The 23,745-nt window shown below is 51.7% G+C and overlaps 1 protein-coding gene across 5 annotated transcripts in view; it reads right to left on the bottom strand.

Moving 5' to 3' along the window:
- DOCK1 (dedicator of cytokinesis 1) overlaps positions 1-23,745 on the bottom strand; it is a 413,576-nt gene that overhangs the window by 120,012 nt on the left and 269,819 nt on the right. For all 5 annotated transcript variants that reach the window (XM_039835995.1, XM_039835996.1, XM_039835998.1 and 2 more), the window contains one exon: positions 20,311-20,405. In XM_039835995.1, coding sequence (XP_039691929.1) covers positions 20,311-20,405 — 95 coding nt within the window. The remainder of the gene's footprint in view (positions 1-20,310; positions 20,406-23,745) is intronic.

Genomic DNA, 23,745 nt, shown 5'->3' on the forward strand with positions numbered 1-23,745 from the left:
ATCGGGTACCATGAGATCAGGTGGTGCTTTACCCCATGATCGGGTTCAATAATCAGGACAAGGAAAGAACATAAACCTTTAGGGTTAAATCCGTCGTCTTCTATAACTCCTGAGCTCAGTGTCCTGGAACCCCCTGCCCTCATGTAATTCTCGCCTGGGTGGACTAGAGGGGATGTTTAGGGAGAAAGTGAGAACGGATCCCTCCGGTCCGTCGGATTCTAATTCCGCTTCCTTTATGGCTGTTCCCTCGGATGTCGTTTTCCTCTCTCAGATCTTAATAAAACGTGGCCTCGTTTTGGAGGATCTGAGAGCTTACCAACCTGCCGTCTTTGCGAGGTAAGCGCAGAGCTCATGAGTGACGGCAAACACCAGTGACTACTTAGTTGCCAGTACTGTAAGCGATGCTGATTTAAGTATGCTGACGTTGCTTTGCATGGGAAGGTCCGACACGACCTAGTTTAGGTCTCTTTCTTCTAACGTACAGGGACTCAAGAAACCTCTGTATACGTGAAGAGGAATTTGGCTAACCTTACAATCAGCTCTCTGTTCTGCTTCTGTAAATATACGAAGGGCAGGGTGACCTCGAGAGTAACTAAAGACTCATCCTCCCCTTTCCGCTTGTTCCGTCGAGATAACAGATGTATTGCCTAAGTTCCTGTCTGGAAATCTCATGCATGCCCTGTAACTGCCGGTAACCCATAGCAACTCCCACGGTCTGTAACTGCTGGGGACACATTAACCAATCAGCCCACGCCAACTGTAAAGCTGTGTTGCGTGGATAAGCCCTATAAAAGTAAAGTTGTGCCTGAGCTCAGGGCCCAGATCTTCAGAGAGCCAGCTCTTCTGGGACCGCCGGCGTCATAAACCTGAGTTCTCCAATTCTCAGGGTGCTGCTTGGAATCTTGCCCGTCTGATTATTCTGCATCATACGAAGTCCCTTACAGCCAACGCTGAGCAAGGAGAATCTAGTTTTTACCTGAACGGTTTTCTTTTTTTAACCTATACAACCACGGTGTTGCAGGGTTCTGTTAGACAGCTCCCCTTGTGAGGTACCGCATGACCTCTACAGCTAAGAACACAGCACATATACACGTGCGGTATGTACACACAGTTGTGTGTGTTCCCTATCTGGCTTATACCCATTAAATCCGTTAATATAACTAATGTAACATACTTAAATAATATATAAAAGGATAAAATATGACGATGGCAAGAAAGTTGATTTTCATGTGAAAACAAACTCTAAAGCTTTGAAAAGGCTAAAACGATGACTGTCTTTAAAAGCCGTCAAATCGCATGGGCGTGAGACACCTGGGAGTCACGGAACCGTGAAAGAGGACAAACTGCCCTACCAGCCTCTCCAGTTCCTCTTCAGTCCCAAGGAATGAAAACTGGCTTATCGGAGGTGTCTTACGCCAGAAGGACGGCGTGAAATGCGGATCGGGAGACCCGCCTTAAACAGACAAGGTAAAGCAATGTGACAGGTGCACCTTGAGAAATGAACGCTCACTTACATTTTATAAGTTAAAGTGTGGAAGATATACGTGTATTACATTTTTTAATGATCTACCACCTTACCACATTTTTTGATTAACGACCAATAATTTTTATGATGGTTCAGAAACACTGGATGAAATACTTCTGCACTACTGAAAATATAAAATATTTTAAAGTCAAAAGGCCATTAGAATTTCTGGTGCTCGAAAGATATTTCTAGTTGAACGTGCTTTACAAGGGGAACTGGTTATGTTCCAAATGAGCTGGCTCTCGGCTCCCCGCAGAAACAGAAATCCCTTTGTCTCGGCTGCGTGGGCAGGCATCCACGTTCCCACCTGGACCCGAGAGATGAGACTCTTCTGTATGAACATGATCACTAAGATTCCTCTAGGCCATTCGCTTTCCGAGCAACACTGACCGGCTGCTTGCTGGCACCAGGGACATTCGTCTTATGTCACTGAGGAGCTGGGAAGGTGAAGTCAGCAGTAGGAAATGGTCCATAACGCTTCCCATGTGAGTTCTACAATCCTTCATGCATTCTGCAAGAATGGAGTTGGGAAAGCATTGGCCTCGTGGAGACCGAAGACTAACCGCGATGACGTAGGAAGAATTTGGTTCTCAAAATTTTTGCTGCTCCCAGATTTCCTGGACCCAATAAAGCAGCTCTGGGCACAGCTGTCTATTCTGTACTTCTAAACAAAACAGAAAAAGGACCGCAAGCCGCCTGCCCCAGGTGAATCACAGCTGGGACCGGAAATGTCCCTTATAGCCAGGTGTTTTCTGGGTCCCCTGCTCTGTCCGTCCTTAAGGACTGGGGGGTGGGGGGGGGAGGAAGACAGGAGGTAAGGAATGCAAGAAAGGGAACAGGACCACAGGCTTCCAGAAATTTCTAAACCGAAGCAGAACATCAGGACAAATGGCATGGAGATAACCCAAGCATCATGGAACTCAGAAACAAGAGAAGAGGAAGCAGTGGGCAGGCCGAGATGCCTGCAAACAAATGCTAAGTGCAGCACCACCCCCAAAACGAACGCCCCTAAGCTGAGGCCCAGGCACGGGGAAGCCCTTGAGCGCAGGACGGCAGGCAAACGAAAGGCGGAGGGCCCTGGACACAGGTCCTCTCCAGAGGGCTCTGCTTCCTGGTCACAGGGCCAGCACCCCCTCCCAGCCTCTTCAGAGGCCACTCAGCCACCATGTGAGTGTCGGGGAGGGAGCTGGCAGAGGGCTATTTTGAGAGACTAGAGGCTATTTTGATGGCTAATAGGGTTTGTTGAAGCTTAAAAGACAAGATCCATCTAGAAATATTTACAGAAGGGTGATTTCACATGAGTTATTTAAGGCACCGTATCCTTCTAGACTCGCCTGGCTGTGAGGCGTCTCCTGGGCTTTATGTAAGCGGGAGGCGGGAGCCGGCCATGGACTCAGGCTGGGCCCTAGCGTCTTACGGGGGAAGGGCTGGAGGTGGGAGAAACACACAGACAGCATGTGGAGATGGGTGGACCCTGATCTCTGACTCCTCCCCAAACGCCTCCTTGCTAATGACCTTGCTTCACGCTTTGGTGAGAAAATGGGAAGAGGACACACAGATGTTTTCGTCATTGGTCCTGCACATCTGCACCCGTGTCGACATCTGCACCCATGCTCCGTCTTCTCTCCTGCTACCACGGACCCACCGTCCTCGCCCGCTTCCCGGGCCGGCCCTTCCCCTCTGGTCCCGGCCCCTCCAGACCGCATGGCTCCCACTCACCTCCTGCACCCCACCCCCATCTGTGTCAGTTGCCACCGGACGGCTCCCAACATGCCCTTTATCCACAACTATCTACAGCCCCGCCTGGCACCCCAGCTCCCTCCAGACACCAGTTCTCTGACGCCTGGCATCACCGAACCCTGGCAGAGGTGCCCTTGGTCAGCGTGCTCCCTTCGCGTTCTACGTTTTCTGCGACCTCTGCGGGTTGGGATCCTCCTCAGCTACGCCAAGGACGCTGCTCTGGTCACCATCAGCAGTGACCCCCGTGCGACCGAATCCTCTGGTCGCCTGTCTTACCTTCCGCATCCTCTCGCTGGCATCGACCCGCCCCTCTCGCCTGAATTCTGGTGTCTCCTCAGGCTTATCCTTACCTGTCAAGCCCCTAAAAGCGTAAGCGCCCTGGGGCTTCAGCCTGGCTGCTCCCCATCTCCAGCCAGGTGACCTCAATATTATCACCTAAACGCTGGGGACTCTCCAGATTGTATCTCCTACCTTGCCTCTCTTCTGAACTCCAGTCTTGAATTTCCAGTTGCTGGCTGAACCTCTCTATCTCGTCGTCTGCTAGGCACCTCACAATGCACTTGGCCATACATTCTCAAAGGGGCAGTGTCTCCAAGGGGGTGAACACTGGTTCTCAGGGAGAACGAAGAACATTCTAGACATTAGACTGGCCTGTGGCCCTACAAAGCATACCCGGAACTACAAAATCGTATTCCTTTGCATTTATCATCTTCTCTCGATTAAATTTAAATTGAATTCAATTCATTTTCTTAGGAGGATGATAATGAAAAAAACAATGAGAAACACTGAACCGGGCCAAAACAGAGCTCGTGAACACCCGCAAGCCCGAACCCGTCTCGTCAAGTTCCAGCAATCGCTTTTGGCTCGAGCTGAAAATCTTAGTTTTCCCTGATTCTTCATTTCCCTGCCCCCGCTGCAGTTTGTAGCACGTGCACTTGACCTCACCTCCAACACATCCCCCAAGTCCTCCCTGCCTCTTCCTCTCCCCAAGGACCGCCCGAGCCCAGGCCACAGCCATCTCCTGCCTAGACTGTCCCAGGTCTCCGGCGAGGCCCTCCAGCTGGCAGTTCGGCCCTGCTCTCTGTGCTCCGAACAGCGGCCCAAACAGTGTTGTGACAGCGTAAGTCACTGGTGCCATTTCTCTGTTTTAAAGCATCCAACAACTTTCGATCTCAAAATAGATGCCGCTGTAACGGTAAGATCGGCCTTCTTTCTGCTCCCTGTACCCTGTGTCCGGACCCACCCAAGAGCCTCTGTGCCACCTGCCCTCTCTGACTGGGACACACGGTCCCAACAGAACTGCCACTCCCCTAGAGAGCCCGCCACTGAGCCCCGGGTCTCAAACACGCCACCTCGACTGTCGCGGCCTCCGATCGGATTGTCCGAGTGATCCTCGTCACCTGACATTTTCCGACCCGTCGCCTTCGCTCTTAAAGAGTTTGAAATAAACATAAATCTAAGGATAGTTTTAGAAGAACAGACAGTTGCAAAGACAGTTTGGGTACCGACTTCTCCCCTGGCCGCTGACATCTTGCATCGCTGGGGGACATCTGTCTCCGTCGGGAACAGACAGACCTCACAGTACCCGGATTTGACTCGTTTTCTCTAACGTCCTTTCACAGTTCCCGGACCTCATCCAGGACACTGTGTTCTGTGACACCTCCATGTCCATTGAGGCCTCTGTGTCCGTTTCTCAGACTTTTCTCGATTCTTGACGACCCTGACACTGCTGAGGCATCCTACGCACGGACGTCAGAGAATGTTCCCCAATTCGGGTTTCTGTGATGGTTTCCTCATGGTTAAACTTAGGGTTTATTAATTTACTTGTCAGTTTGTTTCTCGTCCATCCTTCCTCAATGCTTCATCCCCCACATGGCCCTGGACGCTGTCGGATGAGACGCCCGGGCTGCTGGGGGCTGGGTCTGCTCTGCCTCGTGTATTCGACGTCCCCAGGGCCAGAATAGGGCCTGTCCCGCGATAAACTATCAATAAAGGTGCATGACATACGAGCCAGACTGTGAACGCACATCACGACCTGTGCCCCATGAAACATAAGGTGAGACTGTCTCACGTTATACAGCACCATGCAAGATCGCATGCGTGCACGCGCGCGCACACACGCGCACACACACACACGCACACACGCACCGTGGTGCCCGAGGATCCCAGCTGGGTTCACGATGTACACATGCGGTTAAGATAAAAGCTTTTTTTTTGCCTACTTGCGACACCGTTCTTGGATCTCTGTGGCGAACCGGGTACTTTTCGAAAAGCCTTCTTTTTCTTTCTTAGAGGTACCCGTTCTTTGCTATTTCCCGTTTTGTGTTTGTTGGTTTGTTTGTTTTCTGGATACCTTGTATCCACGGCAGGGCAGTTCTGTGCTTTGCAACATCCTCGGAAATGCTTACTGCAAGCCGTTACCATGTGCGCCTCAGGAAGGAGGGGTGCGAAGACCCCCCCCAGGGAGCCCACGGCAGGGGTAGCATCGCCCCGGCTACGCAGCCCCGAGGGGAGGGGCCCGCGCGGGAGCCCGGAGCCGGAGCCTCGGCCGGCCCGCCCTGCTTGGTGACCGTCCACTGCCGCTCGTCTCCGCGCCCGGAGCAGCTGTGGGGCCAGGGGACTCGGGACCTTCCCTCGATCGCCATATGCACCGAGCGTCTGAGACAAAGGAAAGGTGCACAAAACCCAAAGGAAAACCCCACGAGAAGCCACTGGCGGCAAGAAACAGGGACAGAGAGGCTTCGCGGGTGTGAGACAGTGAGAAGCGGGGAGGAAATGGGGGGCGACGGGGTCAGACACGCCAGCAACAGCCAGACGGAGGTCGGGCAGGTGAGGAGACGGCTGACTCTACCGCATGATTCATGGAATGCAAAATAAGGACGCCCCGAGCAATTTTCAAAACATGCGTTTTCTGCAAATACAGATTGCCACAGTGTGGGAACTGGCAAACGAGAGCTCAGGGCCATTTTCGATTCCTTGCCAAGGATTTCCAGAAAACGGGACACATCGGTAGCTACCCCTTCATCTCCATGTCCGTTCGATAACGAGGGCTCTTTGAACCCCCGATTTGCATGCGGCTCTGTGATGGGGGCCAGGCCGACCCCCTGCACGGGGGGAGAAGAGCCGGCTTTGGACAGCGCAGCTCTGAAGCAGCAACTGGTGATCCGCTTCATCGAGGAGATAAACCCAGAAATCACAGGGAATTACTCCAAAGAAGTGCAGACCGGGGTAAAGTAAAGTTTAGCAATGAGGCAGAACAGGGTGTGTTTGTCTGACAGAGATGTAGTAACGTGTCAAAACCCTCCCGACCGGACGTGAAGACGTCATCCTGCCGCCGATGGTGCTGGCTGCGCCGAACCGTCAGAGCCTCCCGAGGCACCCGACCGCGACCGAAAGCTTCAGCAACCAAACTGGTGAATATTCCCTTTTCGGGAGAAGCACAAAGAAAATAATCGAGAGAAAAAGCAGCACATCCGTGAAACGCCCAGGCTACGGGACGGCGGGGCGTCCCCTTCGTCACCGTGATGCCATGTGACCTTGGGTGCCAGGCTCCGCCCTCACGTCCCGCACGTCACTCCAGCCTCGGACAGCCCCAGCCATGGGAGCACATTTCAGAAATCTCGGAGCACATATCAGAAACCTTCACGGATAACAGCTTTTCCCCTGGCATCTAAACACGAGATTTCGGTCTAAGCCACTGCAAAATGTGCCTCTAGCTCGGTCGTTTGGGGTCACAGCCAGGTGATCCCTCACAGTCGGTCCCACATGTGGCTGACCTGAGACTGACCTGAAGCTTCCAGATCCTTCTTCTTCCTCATGCCCAGAGCTCTGAACAGCTCACAGCCCTGGAGGTCTCACTGGGCTCCAAGTCTGGGCAAACTGCCTGCTGCCTGGTCAGAGAGCGGGTGGCTAGTGGACCTCACCACCTCGATGGGACACCGAGCTCCTCCACTAAAAGACACTCCTGCAGCCCCAGGGGACCGGGTCACTCTTCCTGCCTGAAGGTTTTTGGCTGTGACCCGCCCCCACTGCCCAGCTCTGAAAACTGAGCAGGTTCCAGCCATGACGCGGATGCTCTCTTTCCCCAAAGCCGCACAGGTGGAGAAGACAAAAGGTGCCACCCAGTGACGACCCTGCAGCCTCCAGCGGAGGGGCGAACTCTCCTTTGGGGTCCCAGTCCACGTGAGTCTGGCTCCCTCGGAATGACCGGTGCCCGGGGGACCAGAGGACTCAGATTTAATGCCAACAACACTGCCAGAGCAGAGGGACTGGGACACACAGAGCATGTGGGCTTCACTCACCACAGGAAGACCACGACGGGAACGCATGGCGCGGACGCAGGGAACAGTGCCCTGGACCCTCAGAGCCTGTCCCCACTGCCCTCGCCACGAAGTCGTTCCGGCCTGCCCAGGACAGTGGGGTCTGGGTCCTCAGCGCAGGAACACACTGAATCCCGAAACTCTGCCACCTGCGGTCCACACTGAGGCTCTCCCTCCATCCACTGGTGCGGACCCCGGGCACGGGGGGAGCTGGATGCAGACAGCGTGGAGCCGCCAATCCAGCAAGGCCGGCCTAACCGGCCAGGGACAGAAAGAGGCCCCGGGCCACGCTGGCACCTGCTGTCCAGGCCCCCAAAGGCCCACCGTACGTCCCGCTGATTCAGGGAGGCTCACCCAGTAATAATCACTCCCGCCAGCATCTGCGGAGTGTTACTCTTTGCCAGGCACTTGGCACATGCCATCTTGAATCCTTCTAGACTATTACTGACCCACGGGTGGCCCGGGGAAGTCAAGCCGCCTCCCCAAGGCCCCCGACTCACAGGGGCGTGTTGGAATCACGCCTGTCCAACTCCAAAGCAGACACGCTTCTCCACCCGCGAGGCGAGCTCCCTACATGCCACCACCTCGGCGACCTTGGAAATGTCAGCACAGGACCGGCATTTGCGTTTGCTTTGCTTTTCACCCAGGTGACCGTAAGGAGTCACACAGAGAAGGCCGGTGCCACTTCTTCAGGTGGAACACTGAGGAACGTTCCATTATGTAAACAAAACAAAAACAACTCCAGCCCAGCCGCTAAACACGGCGATCAGAAGCTTTCTTAGACATCAGTGTCAGGAAAGAGTGTGCCGCCCCTCGAGAAAGTGGTGGCTCCCTTCTGATCAGACCCCAAGAATGATGTCCCTCACTGTCCTTCATCTGTGTGGGGATTGGCGGATGCCTGCCTTATGCCGGGTTTCCACAGAGTTCTCCCCACCCCCTTCCCCCCATAATCCCCATCTCAATACATGCTTACTTTCAGGTACCATGTCCTACGGACGGCTTCTTTAAACCAAAAACTCACCTGAGTCCACCTTATGGGCAGAACGTGGATGACGAGCAGGACTGTCCCCTTCTCCGCCACCTTTCTCAGTATTGGAAGCTCACTTCGTAATGCACCGTATGTTGAGCGAAGACCTAACCATTTGATCAAAAAAGCTCGGAGACGCCAGGCCCCCCCCCAAATTACATGCACCATGTTTACCTCTGAGGGTGTCTCATAAAAGAGAAACATTCCATCCTCTCAAGTCAAGCTTAATTCGTAGTTTTCATATTGAAAACAAAGAAATGTATCGAATATTCAGCTCGTTTCTTATATTCCATTTCCAAACCCTCTGCGGGTTAATAGCTAATGAAAAGCACCTTCCATATAGTACATGGCGGCATCCGATGGTAATGAGATGGCCGTTTACATTCAGTCTGCAAAATCGAATCCGATTCCTGACCCCTTAACTCCAGGGACGCTGGGGGAAGCAGCAAGGAGGCCACTCCCGCAAGGCAGGGGCAGGGGTCTTCCAGGCAGAGAGCACGAGCTGTCCCTTGTCACTGCCCCCACCTCGGCTCACCCTCCGAAGCCAGGGTGAAGGGGAAGGCTGAACGAAGCCCAGGATGAAGGGCGGGGAGCCCGGGAGGCACCCCAGCCCTACCGAACACTCCCCCACCTTCCTGACCCTGGCCCTCAGCTTAGGAGTTTGATCTGAGAATTTGGGGTTTTCGGGCTCTTGCAGGACACCCCACTCGGTGTTTCTTCCTGAAAACGGTGACTTGGGACAGACGGAAAGGCTGCAAAGCATAATCACAGAAAAAGAGAGACGGAGGGGGCTCCCCACCCTCCTCCCCTGAGGCTCCAAATCCCAAGCAGCCCCATGGAGGGGACATGACCTCGACAAGTCAGGCAACACGGGGCAAAGATCTTTTCTGCTCTGGAAAATAGATGGCATGCTGGGAAAAGTGGCCGGTGCTAAAAAGCTGCCCACGTGGTCAGTCAGCTACAGAGGGCGATGGCTAATACTTACGTTCATTCACAAATATGAGCACCTAACAGTATTCGTCCTTTCCTAAGATGCTGCGTACAGTGACACGGCGTTAACGGACACTGGGCCTGGAGCACGGAGCACGGCGCATGGTGTCTCCGATGCAGCGACGTGGGAAAAGCCTTTTGGTGCGTTTTTTGTTTTGAACCATTAGAATTCACTGAACTGAAAAGACCAAGCTGTCAGAGTTCATTTTCTTCCTAAATCGACCAAACTGTAGAATAACACAAAACACTTCACTTTACAATATAATTTGTATCTTCAATTTACTCGCAGCCCTGGGAATCTGACAGGTACAGTATTAAGTGAAAGCTCTCCTCTGAAGTCTCACTGGAAAGGTTAAGCACGAAGCAGCAAGCTCCAGCGGACAGCGGCCCGCCTGCAGCTGACACCCGCACTTAGAGACCGTCCCAGGGCGCGTCGTGGGTCTCCCTCTGACATCTTTGTGGCAAATGTAGAAGACCACCAATTAAGGAAATTCGCTAGCTAATAAGTCTTCAAGCGAATAAGAGGTATTACTAATACCTTGTGTGTCTACATCTAAAATTCTTTCTTTGTGGACTCAAAGATGACAAGGATAAATGTACTTTATTCCTGGAAAGAACTGCTACAAAAGTATGTCACGCACTTTGTCAGTTGACTTTGTAATAAAGACCACTTCCCACTGATGTGAATTAAGTCAGTCAGGCAGTTGCTCAGTCCCTGTTTGATGAGCACCTACTATGTGCCAGGCAGCGTCACTAGACACTGAGCGGCCATTGAGATGAAGAGTGATTTCCCCAATGCGGCCCCCACGAGCCATGTACAAATCTATAGAATTCCATAAAAGCATGGCAAGTGACACATCAAGTATCCAATATGAGTAAAAATACACAGAGGCTGTTACAACCCTGTCAACATTCCAATACTATGGAGAATTTATGTTAAACGTTATCATCATTTCTTTATAGATCTGCAAATGTCCCATGTATGTAAATTCTTTAAAAATTAAGTATTTCACAGTCAGGCTTTCCTGAAGACGGAGACAAAATATTATTCGACTTAATTTCTGATCTCATCTCTAGAAATTAGCAGGAGCTTGATAAATAACAGTGCAATTCTGTGTTCAGTCTTCAAAATACTGTCATTTCAGAAAATGCATTTCATGGAGCTTCCACATGGAAAAAACACTATGCCTACCTATCTGGACGGTCGCCACGCTTGCGATGGCCAACTCACCAGCAGGAACTCCACACATTTTCTATCTGGCCAGTCTTTTTTTTTCCCTCTCTTTTAATTTTTCAGTTACAGTTGATGTACAATATTATATAAGTTTCAGGTGTATAACATAGTGACTAGACATTTATATAACTTACTAAGTGATCACCCCGATAAGTCTAGTACCTAGCTGTAAAAGTTTTCAAAGATGTTTTTAAAAGAGATTTTTTTTCAAATAAAAAAATGTAATGTCAAACAATAAAAACTACTATTAAGAGGGCGGGGGGAAAAAAGCCCCAACAGTCTGCAGGACATCTGCTGCCCACGTATCTGAAACAAGGTTCAAGGATCAACGGACAAACACGGGGCGCTTATGTGCAGCAGAATATCACTCAGCCGTGACGAACAGGAAAATCTTGCCATTTGTGACCACATGGGTAAAGCTTGAGGGCGTCACGCCAAGTGAAATAAGACAGAGGAAGACAAATACGGTCTGATCGCACCCATATGAGAAATCTAAAACCAAAACCAAAAAAAACCCAACTCCCCCAGGAGAGACACTTGCTACTCCTTCCTGCACGTGTCCTATACACCAGGCACTGGCAGAGAAGGGCAGCCCTGGAACCCAAATTCACATAGGTGTGACTCCAGCATCCAGCTAGCTCCTGTCACCACAGGAGCCTGAGCCACGCCCACAGGGGCCTGAGCCACGCCCACAGGAGCCTGAGCCACGCCCACAGGGGCCTGAGCCACGCCCACAGAGGCCTGAGCCACGCCCACAGGGACCTGCTGGAAGCTGGAGCCCCTGGCAGGGTGTCTTGGGGGAAACTAGCTCCGGTTCCCAGGCACTGCCCTGTTACACGAAAGCTCAGCCCAGGCATCTTTCGGGGATGGCTGCTATTATTTAAGGGAACGGTGGCTGGGAAATGTGGACAGAGAAGAGGGTCACTGAAATGAATCACATAGATTTCTACTAATGACTTAACATCGCTGAGACTCAGTGTTTTTACCTATAACGTGGGGATATTATTGACATCTGCATTAGGGGGCTGTCATATACACAGAAAGATGATCACCCCTTGGTTCTACCCACTAGATGACAGTGGCCCCAGCTGTGACAACAAAATTGTGTCTGGACACTGCCAAATGTCCTCTAGGGGGCAAAGTCGCCCCTGGTTGAGAACTGAAGACAATGCAGGGACCCAGCCCTCAGGTGACACCAGGTGACATCAGGTGACACCTCACCTCCCGCTCTTGACTTCAAACGCAAGCAGGACGCCAGAGGGTCTCACGCTGCGTGGCTCCCTTCCGGCCCCAGGACCACTGGGGGTGAAAGTTTAGGGCGGAAGGACCTGGAGAAAAAGAACTTAATAAAATGTGCTTCGTCCGTTTTGATTTGCATCTAAGATGTTTCACGCATCGCACAGAGGGGTCCGCGGCTCCGCTCCTTACAAAGTGAAGTACGTCCTTCAGCATTAAGTGCCACAGGGCGGCGCCCTCAGCACCGGCCCGGACCTCAAGGCGAGGCCCGCGCCGACCCTGAGAATTCTTAAGCAGACTTTGCCCTTTCGAAGTGTTCCCGTAAAGAAGCTTCTCAAAGGGGAACCCTGGCCGAGAGCCCTTCATCACTGCCTTCCTTTGAGAGTCCTCTGATTTTCCATCTCTGAATTAAGTAAAGAGGCAATTTGAATAAATCCCGACTGCATAAAAGGCCGATGCTACGTGCAAAAAACCAGGTAAAATAACCCGGGGATTATTTGATTAAATTTTAAGCCATGCTTAATTATTACGCCAAGAGCAGAAGCATGCATGCCATAGAAGAACTGTATGGAAAATGTGAAGATAATTTATGAAAACGACATAAGGGATAAGCAGAACGCCAAGCGGCGGCCCAGCACCGGGCACGTGGGTGCTCATGGGTGCTAGTGGGTCCCACGGGGCAGCCATATGTCCATTACCACATCAGCGCCATTACGAGGGCCGAGCTGTCATCTGCCTTGGAACCCCCGTCCTTCGAGATGGCCAACTCAGGCCCGAGGAGGACGCCGGTAATTCTGCGAAAGACTGGCCGGAACCGTGCTCAGGTGTGGCCAGGTGGGCCCAACCGAGCAGGCAGGCCTGCGCCTCGGTGCCCGCCAACCGGGGCCCCAGCCGCCAAAGGGCTCAGGCTGGGACAGTCCCCTGGGAGAGGGTTGTGGCTCAAAGGGTGAGATGACTAAGCCTGTGAGCCGGGTGAACGGTGGGCCGGGTGTCCTCCAGGTGGATTTTCATCCTGGAATGTTTCCATCATACTGCCTTTGACTTTCTGTTTCATCACTCAAAAACGGCGTTTATTTTCTCTTCCTTTTGGTCCTTGGCGAGCGCACAGCGATGGAGTTTCCATCAACAGCTGCCGTACGCTGCTTCCAGGAGAAACTAGGCCTGAGATTCGCTTAGAATCTTCCAGCCATTGCTTATGCAAAACCTCCAAAGGAAGTCAGTAAATTTTACAAAATAAAGCAAAAGTAACAACTTCTACTGAAACCCCAGGCTTCAAAGAAAGGAAAAAAAGATGTTGAGAAGAAAAAACAATTTAAGTCTCTGGGGCCCGAAATGGCTTTGCCTCTGTGCTTTCAACGTGCAGAGATCTCAGCTCACGCCTGCGATGTGTCTCCTCTGCGTGAGGCTGAACTGGAGAGAAACAGCTCAATCCTCCCAGACCCGACGGTCTTCAGACTGCCGCTGGTGCCCTGGTCCCTGAGGCAGGTCCCAAGCAAGGGGACACCCCTGCCTCCCTGTCTTCCATCCTCAAGCAAATGGTGCATTTTCTGACCTAAGCCTGAGGCACAGTGCTGGCAAGGCTTTGCATTCCTCCATGGCAATGAAGCCAAATGGCGCTGTACCTGACGACAGCCGCCCCCAAACTTACTTTCTGAGCATTGCCATGACTTATCCCTAACACGCCTGCCACCTCAAAGGTGGAGTCCCTTTCAGAGGCTTCAGGCCCTTTCCTGTCCTGACTGTATGCCAAATTACTGTTGGCAGAAACATCCAAAGGCTCGCCATCCTGGGCTCTGATACGTCTAATGGGTGTCACTTATTTATCAGGGGAAACGTGCTGTACTGAAAAGAGATCACTACATTTAAAAAAACATGCATGGAAAATTCACCAGATGAAAGGATCCACGCGCGATTAGGAGTGTGCAAATACATATTACGCACATGAGGTTGGTGCAAATGCACCGTACTGCGTTAATGGGTTGAGGAGAACACCTCTTGGTCAAAAGATGCCTGGATCTCAGGTGAGAGGCGGGAGTGGAAGAGGAACAAGACAAGGCTGTCGTCAGGAGATCAAGGATGCAGACTGGACAGCCAGCATCCCGACTGTTCTGGGGTGTTCCCACAGGGCCCTGAGCAAAAAAAAAATGAGTACCACCTCGATACATGGAATAAATAGCAACAGGATCTCACGAGTTCTGAGTTGAGATGCAGTTTCAGAGTTTGGAAGGACAAATATACAGTTAACTTGATTCCAGATAAAGTAAAACCAGACAATAGATTTGATTGGCAGTCTCCAATATTTAAATGATCAATAGCTAGACAAGAGTCGATTGGGCAGGTTGGCAAAATCCATAACATTCGATAAGCTAGTCTTCCAGAGGGTCTGCTTACGGCCAACCTCCGTTATGGCCAACATCTCGTAACATCGTAAGCATTTCAAAATCAAAATAATAATCTCTTCCATTATCTGTGAATAGAATCTTGAGTTCTCAACCGATTCCTTAATTGCGATATTCTCTTGCTCAATGTGTCGCACATAAGGACCTATGTCATAAAGCATCAGTCTCCCTTGACAAATCGCAAGGATCTTTCTCATCATCCAGTGAGAATTCAACAACCCATTACATTTTCCTCTTTCGCTCTGTTGTCCAGGCAGCTTCGAGCCTTTGGCCTTTAGAAAGCTTCACGTCTTCTCTGTGATAGTTTTCCATGTTCTACTTTATATTCATGACTTGTGAATCCTACTTGTAAAACACACCAAGTCCTGTATGAAAGTGTGAAGGACTTACACCGCAAATTATAAATACAATCTCCAGGCCCCAGCCTCACGGGAAAGAAAGCAAGAAGTCCGAGACACGACATCTGAGCTAATAGACAAGACACCTGAAAGTGACTGATAATCCCCATCGCAAACTATGGTAGCTCTGAGAAGTAAGAATGTTGGTTTCATTTATTTTTCATCCTGAGAGAGGAAGATGCAAACAGTAAGGCCTATGAGAATTTGAATCTGGGTAGTTAAACATTTTAAAATTCCGCTGCAAATCTGAAGAGTTGATGAATGAACGTAGGAAAGGTTTTGTTCCATTTTCTGCAGTCTGTACGAACTAGAAAGTCTAATTCTAAAAATCTGAACATTCTACTCAGTTCGCCCCGTCTTTCACTGTAGGAATGCCTTCTTCGTGTGAAATTAAACACTTAATAACAAATGCTCTCTTCAAGCTGAAAAAGGAATCCAATCAAACCATCAGCTTGTTTCCTGCCACGTCACCCCTATGCCTTGAGATTCTAGTTAGGGACAATGAGCGTACAAACACCCTCCTGGGATGAATTCAAGCCCTGAGACTAGAAGAAAGACATAGCAAGCCAGAGGTACGGCCACATTCCTGTGACAGCCGGAGAGAACTGACTGTGTGACGGCCACAGCATAACTCTTCAACATTAGACAGCCCGACGTGCACCGCAAAGTGAAAATCTGAAAACGTAGCTAACGTGAGGTCAAGGGTGGATGCCAGCCCTGATACACTCACGGTGCAGGTCTACGCTCCTAGTGCAACCTGCGGTCTTAAGCAGCAACGGCATCTGCCTCCCTCTGGGAGGATTATAAAGCACTTCTGGATGCTAACGCACAAGCGCGCTTCCACCACATCTGAACTGTGCTTATCTGAAATGTCATCTTGCCATCTGGCACCATCAGATCCTAGAGCAGAACTCTAATGTCAGGCCATCGCCAATCAGTCACCAGCTTCAACAGAGCAGCCGAGTGGCGGTGACCTTTGGGATACTTATTATACTCTAAAACTTTGATTCTTGATTTATAAGTTGTTGCGCTGTCTTTAATTACATTTCACAAGCCCCGTGCGCTGAGGAATGGTGATTTACAGAGACAAAGTTGAACAAGCACACAAATATTTAAGAGACCACAGAGGCGGATTCCGTCAATTTCTAAGCCGTGGGTGGTAAAACTGCATGTCCAGCTGTGCCATTAAAACTTAAACACAGACTCCGGAAGCTTCTGAGCATCACTGCTTATCCCACGGAGGCAAGGAAGTCTCTGATGCGTGTGGGAGGAGGGGCACGGAAGGCCGGCAACTCCTCAGATATCGAGCTAGCGACTTACAGGCAAAAAAAGGCAAATAGATAATGATGTAGAAACAATGTGATGTGATATCTACGTTATGTCTAAAGAAAATTATTTTATTGCAATATTAACAAGATTTTGTCCTTCTCAAAGTTCACGGGACTCCATAGAGCTTGGTAAAAAATGGTACCCCACCATCATATAACTTCTGATGGGGAAGAAAGCTAAGTCGGAGCGTTTTGACTTCCATACTTAAAATTCACTCAGGAAAACAGTACATCTTGTGGAAGAGAGCTTTAAGGCACTAGGGTAAGTAAAACAACACCGTCTTTGGGAAAGAGGAGACACGCTCAAGATCAAGGGGCAAGGTGGCGGGTGCTCGGGGTGTGGGCTCCTGGTGGATGATGGCCCGGACGCCAGTACCGCCCCACCCCTTCCCGGCTGCGTGTCTCTCCGCCAGTTACCTCGCTTTTATGCCTCGACTTCCCCATCTGTGAAGTGGACATGAAAACAGCAGCTCTCTCAGGGTGCCGCAGAGGGTATTACAGGCAAACGCGAGTGTGTGCTTGGCTCGCATGTGCAACAACATATCACAGAGAAGGGAAACAAAGTCTCCATTCTAAACCCCGCGCTGAAGCCAGGATGCTTGAGAACACGAAGGGTCAAGGACCAGACGTCCGGATAGTTTGAACTGGATGGCTACAAGGCGGCAACGACCTTCCGACATCCAGCTGAGCTTCCCCAAACCGGTACTGTTTATGTACCAGAGGGGCAGCGTTTGGGGCCGGGGGATGCCGGAGTGGAAATGACAGTTATCACCGTCCAAACGTCTGTCGGTGTCCAAATGCCTCTTTCGTGCTGTTCTATTCCGTGAGTCACGATGGATGGGGGCTGGCCCTGCGGAACGTGTCAGATTTGTTGGAGCTTCTCAGAGTCTGAAGCTCTGCAGATAAAAGCACCTTTACCTGGTAGCAACGCAGCTCGGCACATTGAACGCACACACATGTGCGCATGTGCGCATATGCCTGCACACAGCACACACGGGTGCGCACTCCACGCACGCACACGTGCGCGCACGCAGTGCTCATCCTAAGAAGCTCCGAGGGAGGAAACTGCCCACGCAGGAAGTGGCCGCGACTGCTAGAATTCTCCATGAGACACGACGTTTCACGTCCAGCACAAAATCCACCGCAAGGGTTTAGCCCTGGGACTGTAACGTTTATCGGGGCATCTTTGAGGGCGGCAGCCCGTGTGCACTCTGGCTTCCACTCCGTTACCCCCCACAGGCTCACCCTCAAGCCTCGGCCACCTTCCTGGCCAGGAGGGACAGCACGCTGTGGCTTCTCCCTTGAAGGGTCTCCTTTCGCTCCCGATGGCTGAGACGCCGTCATACGCCGGTATCCCTGTCACATGGCCGGGCCCTGCGGAGGTGGCCCGGTGGGAAGGGACGCAGGGGCGAGGCTGGCTCTGGTGTACAGGGAACGCACGATTCCCGTGAGCACACGTGAAGCCGCCGCGTCACCCAGACACAGCGGTGCAGCCTGGGAGACGCCAGACAGGGTCTCCGGGAAGGAACCCTGACAGCAACGCACGCTCTGAGCCACAGACCACGTAGCTATCACCCACACGCAGCTGTGGGTGACGCTCAGACACTTTAGGGCTGCTGGGCGGGGGTAGACGAGGGAGTAGCAGGCAGAAGCGATGACGGAACCATGATGCTAGAACTGAAACAGACTCTCAAGCATCGTAAAAACGGTGCACAAATAAAGCAAGTGTGGCTGTCCCCCTCCTCAACAAGTGGACAGTCTACCTTGCTGGCATCCCTGGGAGTACTGTCACCAAGTCATACGACTCCAGGGAGTGGACCGCGCCTGACCTTTGCAGCAGCGGAGGTGTGGAATGCACAGCCTGGGTGCCGGGACGTGGCCACTGCAGAGCAGGTCAAGTCCACGTGTGGGGCCGTGAGGCAGAGGACGGAGTCCACCCCCATAACCTCCCCACCTCTGCACCAGGAGCTTGTCCAGCTGGCCCGATGCGGCAGCGCCCGTGAGTCCTGCCGAGCAATGTGACGATGTCTGTGGTTTCTTCACTGACACCGCAAGTCTATCTGCTCAGTCTGGTTACAACGCAGAAGCCACGAGTTACTTTACTGCGAGACAGCGGTGATGGATCTGTCATTTCTGGCTATAGCACGTAGCAGAATTTGTGTCTACATTCAGACGTAGGGCAATGCACTGATTGTCGTTTATTTATGTTTTGCTATGTGAGGAATAGACATTAAAAACCCGAACACTGCAGCTTTTCAGAGCATTTTAAATTGCCACTCACAAAAGTTAATCCTGACAGAGAGAAGGGGGATTCTAGTGCTTTACTTTAAGGCCTTCATCTTATGGATGGGGATTCAGATGCCAACGGAGAGCCATGTGAGTAATCTAAGTCACCGAGCACGTGGAAATGCAGGACGCCGAGGCCGGACCCTGCTCTGTCCCCAGGCCACGAGGGAGGATTCAGCCACAGCAATGTATGACCGAAGATGGACAACGCTCACTCACACTTAACCCTACAAGGGGCCTGCTCAGAACGCTGTGGCTTCTGGCGCACAAAGCCAGTTTCACCCCCGCTGTCCCAGGGGATAGCAGTACCCAGGAAAGGCAAAGAAAAAGGCCGCTGCTAAGGATCTATCCACAGGGTAGACAAAAGGCATTAAGGAGAGGTAAAGACATGAGAGAACACACAAACTAACCCCGCAATGAGACACACTACGTCCTAGCAAAATGACTAAAATAAAAAAACAGTGAAAACAGCAAATGCTGGTGAAGATGTGGCGAGACTGGTCATTCTTACATAGGTAGTGGGAGCGTACAGTGGCACAGCCCTAACTGGAAAGTTTCTTATAAAACTGAACATGCAATTACCGTAAACCTCAGCATCTGCATCCCTGGGCATTTATGCCAAAGAAATGAAAACTCACGTTCACAGACAAAGCGATACACGAATGTTCACAGCAGCTTTGTCTGTAATAGGCCCAAACTGGAAAGCACCCAGATGTCCTTCACCAGGAAAATGGTTAAAACATCTGGGCTACATCCGCAGCATGGAACTCTACTCAGCGATGGAAAGGAACGTGTCATTGACACGACCACATAACTGAATCTCCAGGCATATTAAGCAGAGTGAAAACAAGCCAGTCACCGCAGAGGGTTACGTACTGCATGATATAATGTTTTCCCAATGACGACATTTTAGAAATAAAGAAGAAATCAGTGGTTGCCAGGGATTAGGGGGCTGGAGGTGGAGGGGAGTGGAGGATTGTGATAAACGGGCAACGAGAGGGACCCTGGGGTGATGGGAACGTCCAGTGTCCTGACCCTGATAGCAGATTCATGAACACACGCCTCGCGCAGGCACCAGTACAGATGGGAAAGTCTGAGTAACTGTGCATGAAATGTATCAAACGATCAACCGTTGTTTCACTGGTTGTGGTTTGGTGCTACAGTTTTGCAAAATGTTACCATTGAGCAAATCTGGATACAATGTATATAACCTCTGTCTGTGTTACTTCCTACAACAACGCTGACGAATCTACAATTATCTCCATAACAACTGCAATAAAAAACAAGGGAGGAAAAAAGGTAAACAAAAATTTCTTCTAGAAATCACACGTGGTTGAGAACCTGACGGTCGCTGTTGGTGTTTACAGAAAATGCAAAAACCCAAGGGCTGGAAAGTTAACCAACAGCCCTTGTGGGAGATGGCCAGCAAGGCACATGTTTAATATTTAATAAGTAGAAAGAAATGCTCCTGATTTTTTAAAAGCCAAAACATGTGAAATGCAAACACCTTTCAAAAACCTAGCACAGAGAGCTGAGAATTGCTTTGCCTAATAAACACGTGGTTAAAATTCGATGGCAAATTGATGGCAAACAGTCCCCCTCTGCCCTTGACAAAGGCTAAAGGTGGCTCACGGTCGGTTTTGTTTTTCTCCAGGCGGCAGAGCTCAAGTTCTTAGCTCCAGAGCCCAGGGCCGGCATACGGACATCACTGAATCGGCAGCTCCATCCAGGCAAACAGCCACTTGCATCACAGAAGGGGGAGCCCGCGTACTCTGGGGGAGCACCCCCGTCCCCCCCACTAACCGGGCGCGATTCTCCCCGTACTCACTTATTCTGCACCGTGTTCATTATCACCCAGTCGGAAGGGTAGACGTTCTTTCCAATGAGGTTCTTAAACATGATGAATGTTTCCATCAGGAAATCCTGAAACGAAAACCAAAACATTGGAACGGCCCACCCAGAACGAGGGGACGCCCAGCCCCTCCCTGGGGTAATCATGGGGTAATCAGATTGTAAGTGGCTGACTGACAACATCCTGACAAGGAACGGGCTGTGTAGGACTTCGCTCTGCCTGCTGCCTGAGCGCCACCCGACCGGGGTAGCTCCCGAGGATCTGTTCGGAACTGGTCCCCGCAACGTCTGTCAAACAGTCACAAAGACTCAGGTCCCCAGAGGTCGCGAGTACGCACTCACACGTAAGGAGTGTAAGTCAGGTGATTATTATTATCGATGATATTTCTTATATTTGCCCTAAACCCATTTTTCGTTTTGAACAGGGCCCATCCAGGTGAATCTGGGATCTTGTCATCCACTCCTTTTTCTTCTGTAATTCAACAGATAAAGGGCTCCGAGAGGAACGAACCCCAGATCAGCTGTGCACAGGCGGCTGGCCGCGAACCCCTGGAGCACGCGCGCACGCTGCCGGCTCCGCGGTCACACCTCTGCGGTGGCGCCGGGGCCGCTTGCCCTTCGCGGTCGCGCTCCGCGGCCCCACCCCGCCTCCGGGCTGACGAGACCGTGCCTGGCATCACCAAGGGGCGTCCGCTTCCTCGCGGCGCCATCCCTTGCCTGCTGGAATCACAAGGGTTTCTTGACCCTGGCAGCCTGGCAGCTGTTCTGAGCTAACCTGGGCTAAGGACGGCTTATCCCGGCAGGCCACACGGCCCCTGGAGCGCCGGGCTGGGGAGGGGGAAGGTCAGAGGCTGCCGAATGAGTGGACGTTTCCCATCTATTTAATCTCCTGAATCGTAATTAGGTGCAGCGGCTGTGAAGACCACGGTGGGGAACAGAATGTAAGCGGCGAGGCGAGCGATTCCCGGCTCACAGCCCTAAACGGGCGCTTCCTGCAGAGAGGCACACGCCAGACTTGACAGCGGCAGCCAGCTGAGTTCAGAGTTCAGAGACGCTTTCTGCAGCCTCAACAGCAACGCCACACACCCTCCCATGAACGGAGGCCGGAGACTGGGCGAGCTCGAGAGGAAAACTCAGCCCCGCGTCCCCCGGACTCGGCTGCCACAGGCTTCGGCCACCAGGCCTTGGCAGCAGCCGTGTCCCGGGCGCCCGCCTGACACAATGGACGGCTTCTCTCCCCAGCTTAAATACGGAAATTCATATTTCACTACTAAAGTTTCCCCATTTTGTCAAGAGTGCCGCATTTTAATGACCAGGTTGCGTATCGTGCCAGCTGAGTGCTGTAATTGAGCCACATCTCTACTTGCATGAAATTGCTGGCTTTCTTGCTGATCACTCCTCACTGCCTAATAATGGAGATACAGGGTCTGGTTTTAATTATTCTGGAAGCATATTTCCCCAACTCCTTTTTTTTTCCTTTTTTCTTTCTAGGAAGCACAGCCCCATGCTTCATTAGTATGGCTCAGCTGCTAAATTTTGGTACTTTGCTGATCAGACGAAATGCTGCACATTGTGGGAGACAAGGTTTTGCGAGGCTTCCTCGTCTGCATAAGCCTTGAGCCTGGCGGTGGACCCCACCATCACATTTGCCTAGAACGGCTTATGCCCTAGAACAGGAAATTACGTGGGCGCCTCCAAGGCAACCAGGGGAGATGGAGGACTAATAAGATATTTTGTGAACATTTCATCTTTTAATGCCCATCCATTCCTGCTGTTTCTTAGTTTGATTATTGACAAGATGTCCCATATACAAAGTGGGCAGCTCTAATGATAGCGATCAGTGTATTCCAGGGGGCAAACCTTGTCAAAAAGCCATCTACTTCTGCCCACGCCTCCTCCACCCGCCTGAATAAACGGTCATCTTCTCTCACCCGACCTGCTCAAGGGGAACCCTCGCCCACCCACCTACGTCCACTCTTGTTCCTCTTGGTCCCACGCATCACTTTCCAAATTCCAAATCTGATCAAGGCACCCAGAATTCCCCTGTCTCCCACTTAACCCATGTTCCCAGTGGTTCTCCAATGTTCTTAAAGACAAACTACCTTAACTCTTATAAGCGGAAATCACTATTCCCTTATGTCAAAGAAACATCTGTTTTATGGAAGGACGCTCAATAGATGTTAAACTCTTCAGAGGAAGGATTGTTGGGGGTAGAATCATTGCCAGCTTCCTGTGGATGCCAAAGTATCACTCAGGGATGACACGATAATTGCAAAGGGGCATGCGTCTCCATGCCGGAGCGATCTGGCAGTCAAACTCATCACCATCGTCTGTAGTGGTCAGCTTGGTGTCCCCAGCCGCCCAAGAGACACAGCGGGGACCACCTCACTCCAGCTCCGAAGCTCTCTTGCAGAAGGATGAACTTAAGCTTTAGACAAAGTTTCCAGTTCGCAGGACTTACGGAGGGACAGAGAAACAACTTGGAAGATGTTAGGAGGCAGCAGTCAACGATTCGAGAGTGGGGGACAGTCCGCAAAACTGTTGGTCTCCGGACTCGGTCCGATCTGGCTACGTTACGAGGACCTTCCCTTTGCAGCACGGATGGCCTGGGTGAGCTGGAGGGACTCCCCGCATCACCGTGCTCCCCTCCACTGGACTGTGGGGCCAGGAGGGCAGGACCCGTCCACTTCGCCCACTGTCACCTTCTCCACTGTGCTAACGCCGAGTCGGTGTTTGATAGCCACCCTGTCCTTACTATAAAAGGACTCGCCACGAAAGGGCTCTGCAGCCCCCAGACTCGTCGTCCGGCACAGAGGGCCTCCAATAAAGCTTCGTCTATAAGGAAATGGCCATGGAAATAAAGGGACAGATGTTTGGCCCAAGACTCCTCCCCGACTCACGACGCTCCACGCAGGCTCTGGGAGCTGTTTCACGAGGAGCTCAAGGTCGCTAGGACCAGAGACGTCCAACAGCAGAATGTCTCCGAGGTGAGGACAGCCCCCGGCTGACATTCTTGCTCTTACAAAGCCTGCGACCACCCTCACCTGTTCCCGGGTGTGAGCTGCCCCCTGGACCACTGTAGGACGCGCTGACGTGCGCATGGATGAGGTAAGAAGGACGGGCAAAGGGCACGCGTCCCCCTGGCGAGGCGAGGGCAGGTGCCAGGCAGCGGGTCTCGGAGGGGTGGGACCTCTGCTGGATGGAGGCGGGAGGGCGATTTGGACAGAGGGACCCAGGAGCCCGGACGCCAGCCTGACCTGGTTCCCGAGGCAGGGAACGTGGGCCCGCCATGAGTCCACAGGGAGGTGACAGGGAGCCAGTTCTGTCCAGTGTCCACTGCCCTTTACCCTGTACTCACCCGACCTGTAGAACTACCTCTACCCACACCTCACTCTGTGTACGACACTACTCA

This window comes from Pteropus medius, unplaced genomic scaffold (assembly GCF_902729225.1).
Source record: "Pteropus medius unplaced genomic scaffold, Ma_sr-lr_union100, whole genome shotgun sequence".
Classification (NCBI taxonomy): domain Eukaryota; kingdom Metazoa; phylum Chordata; class Mammalia; order Chiroptera; family Pteropodidae; genus Pteropus; species Pteropus medius.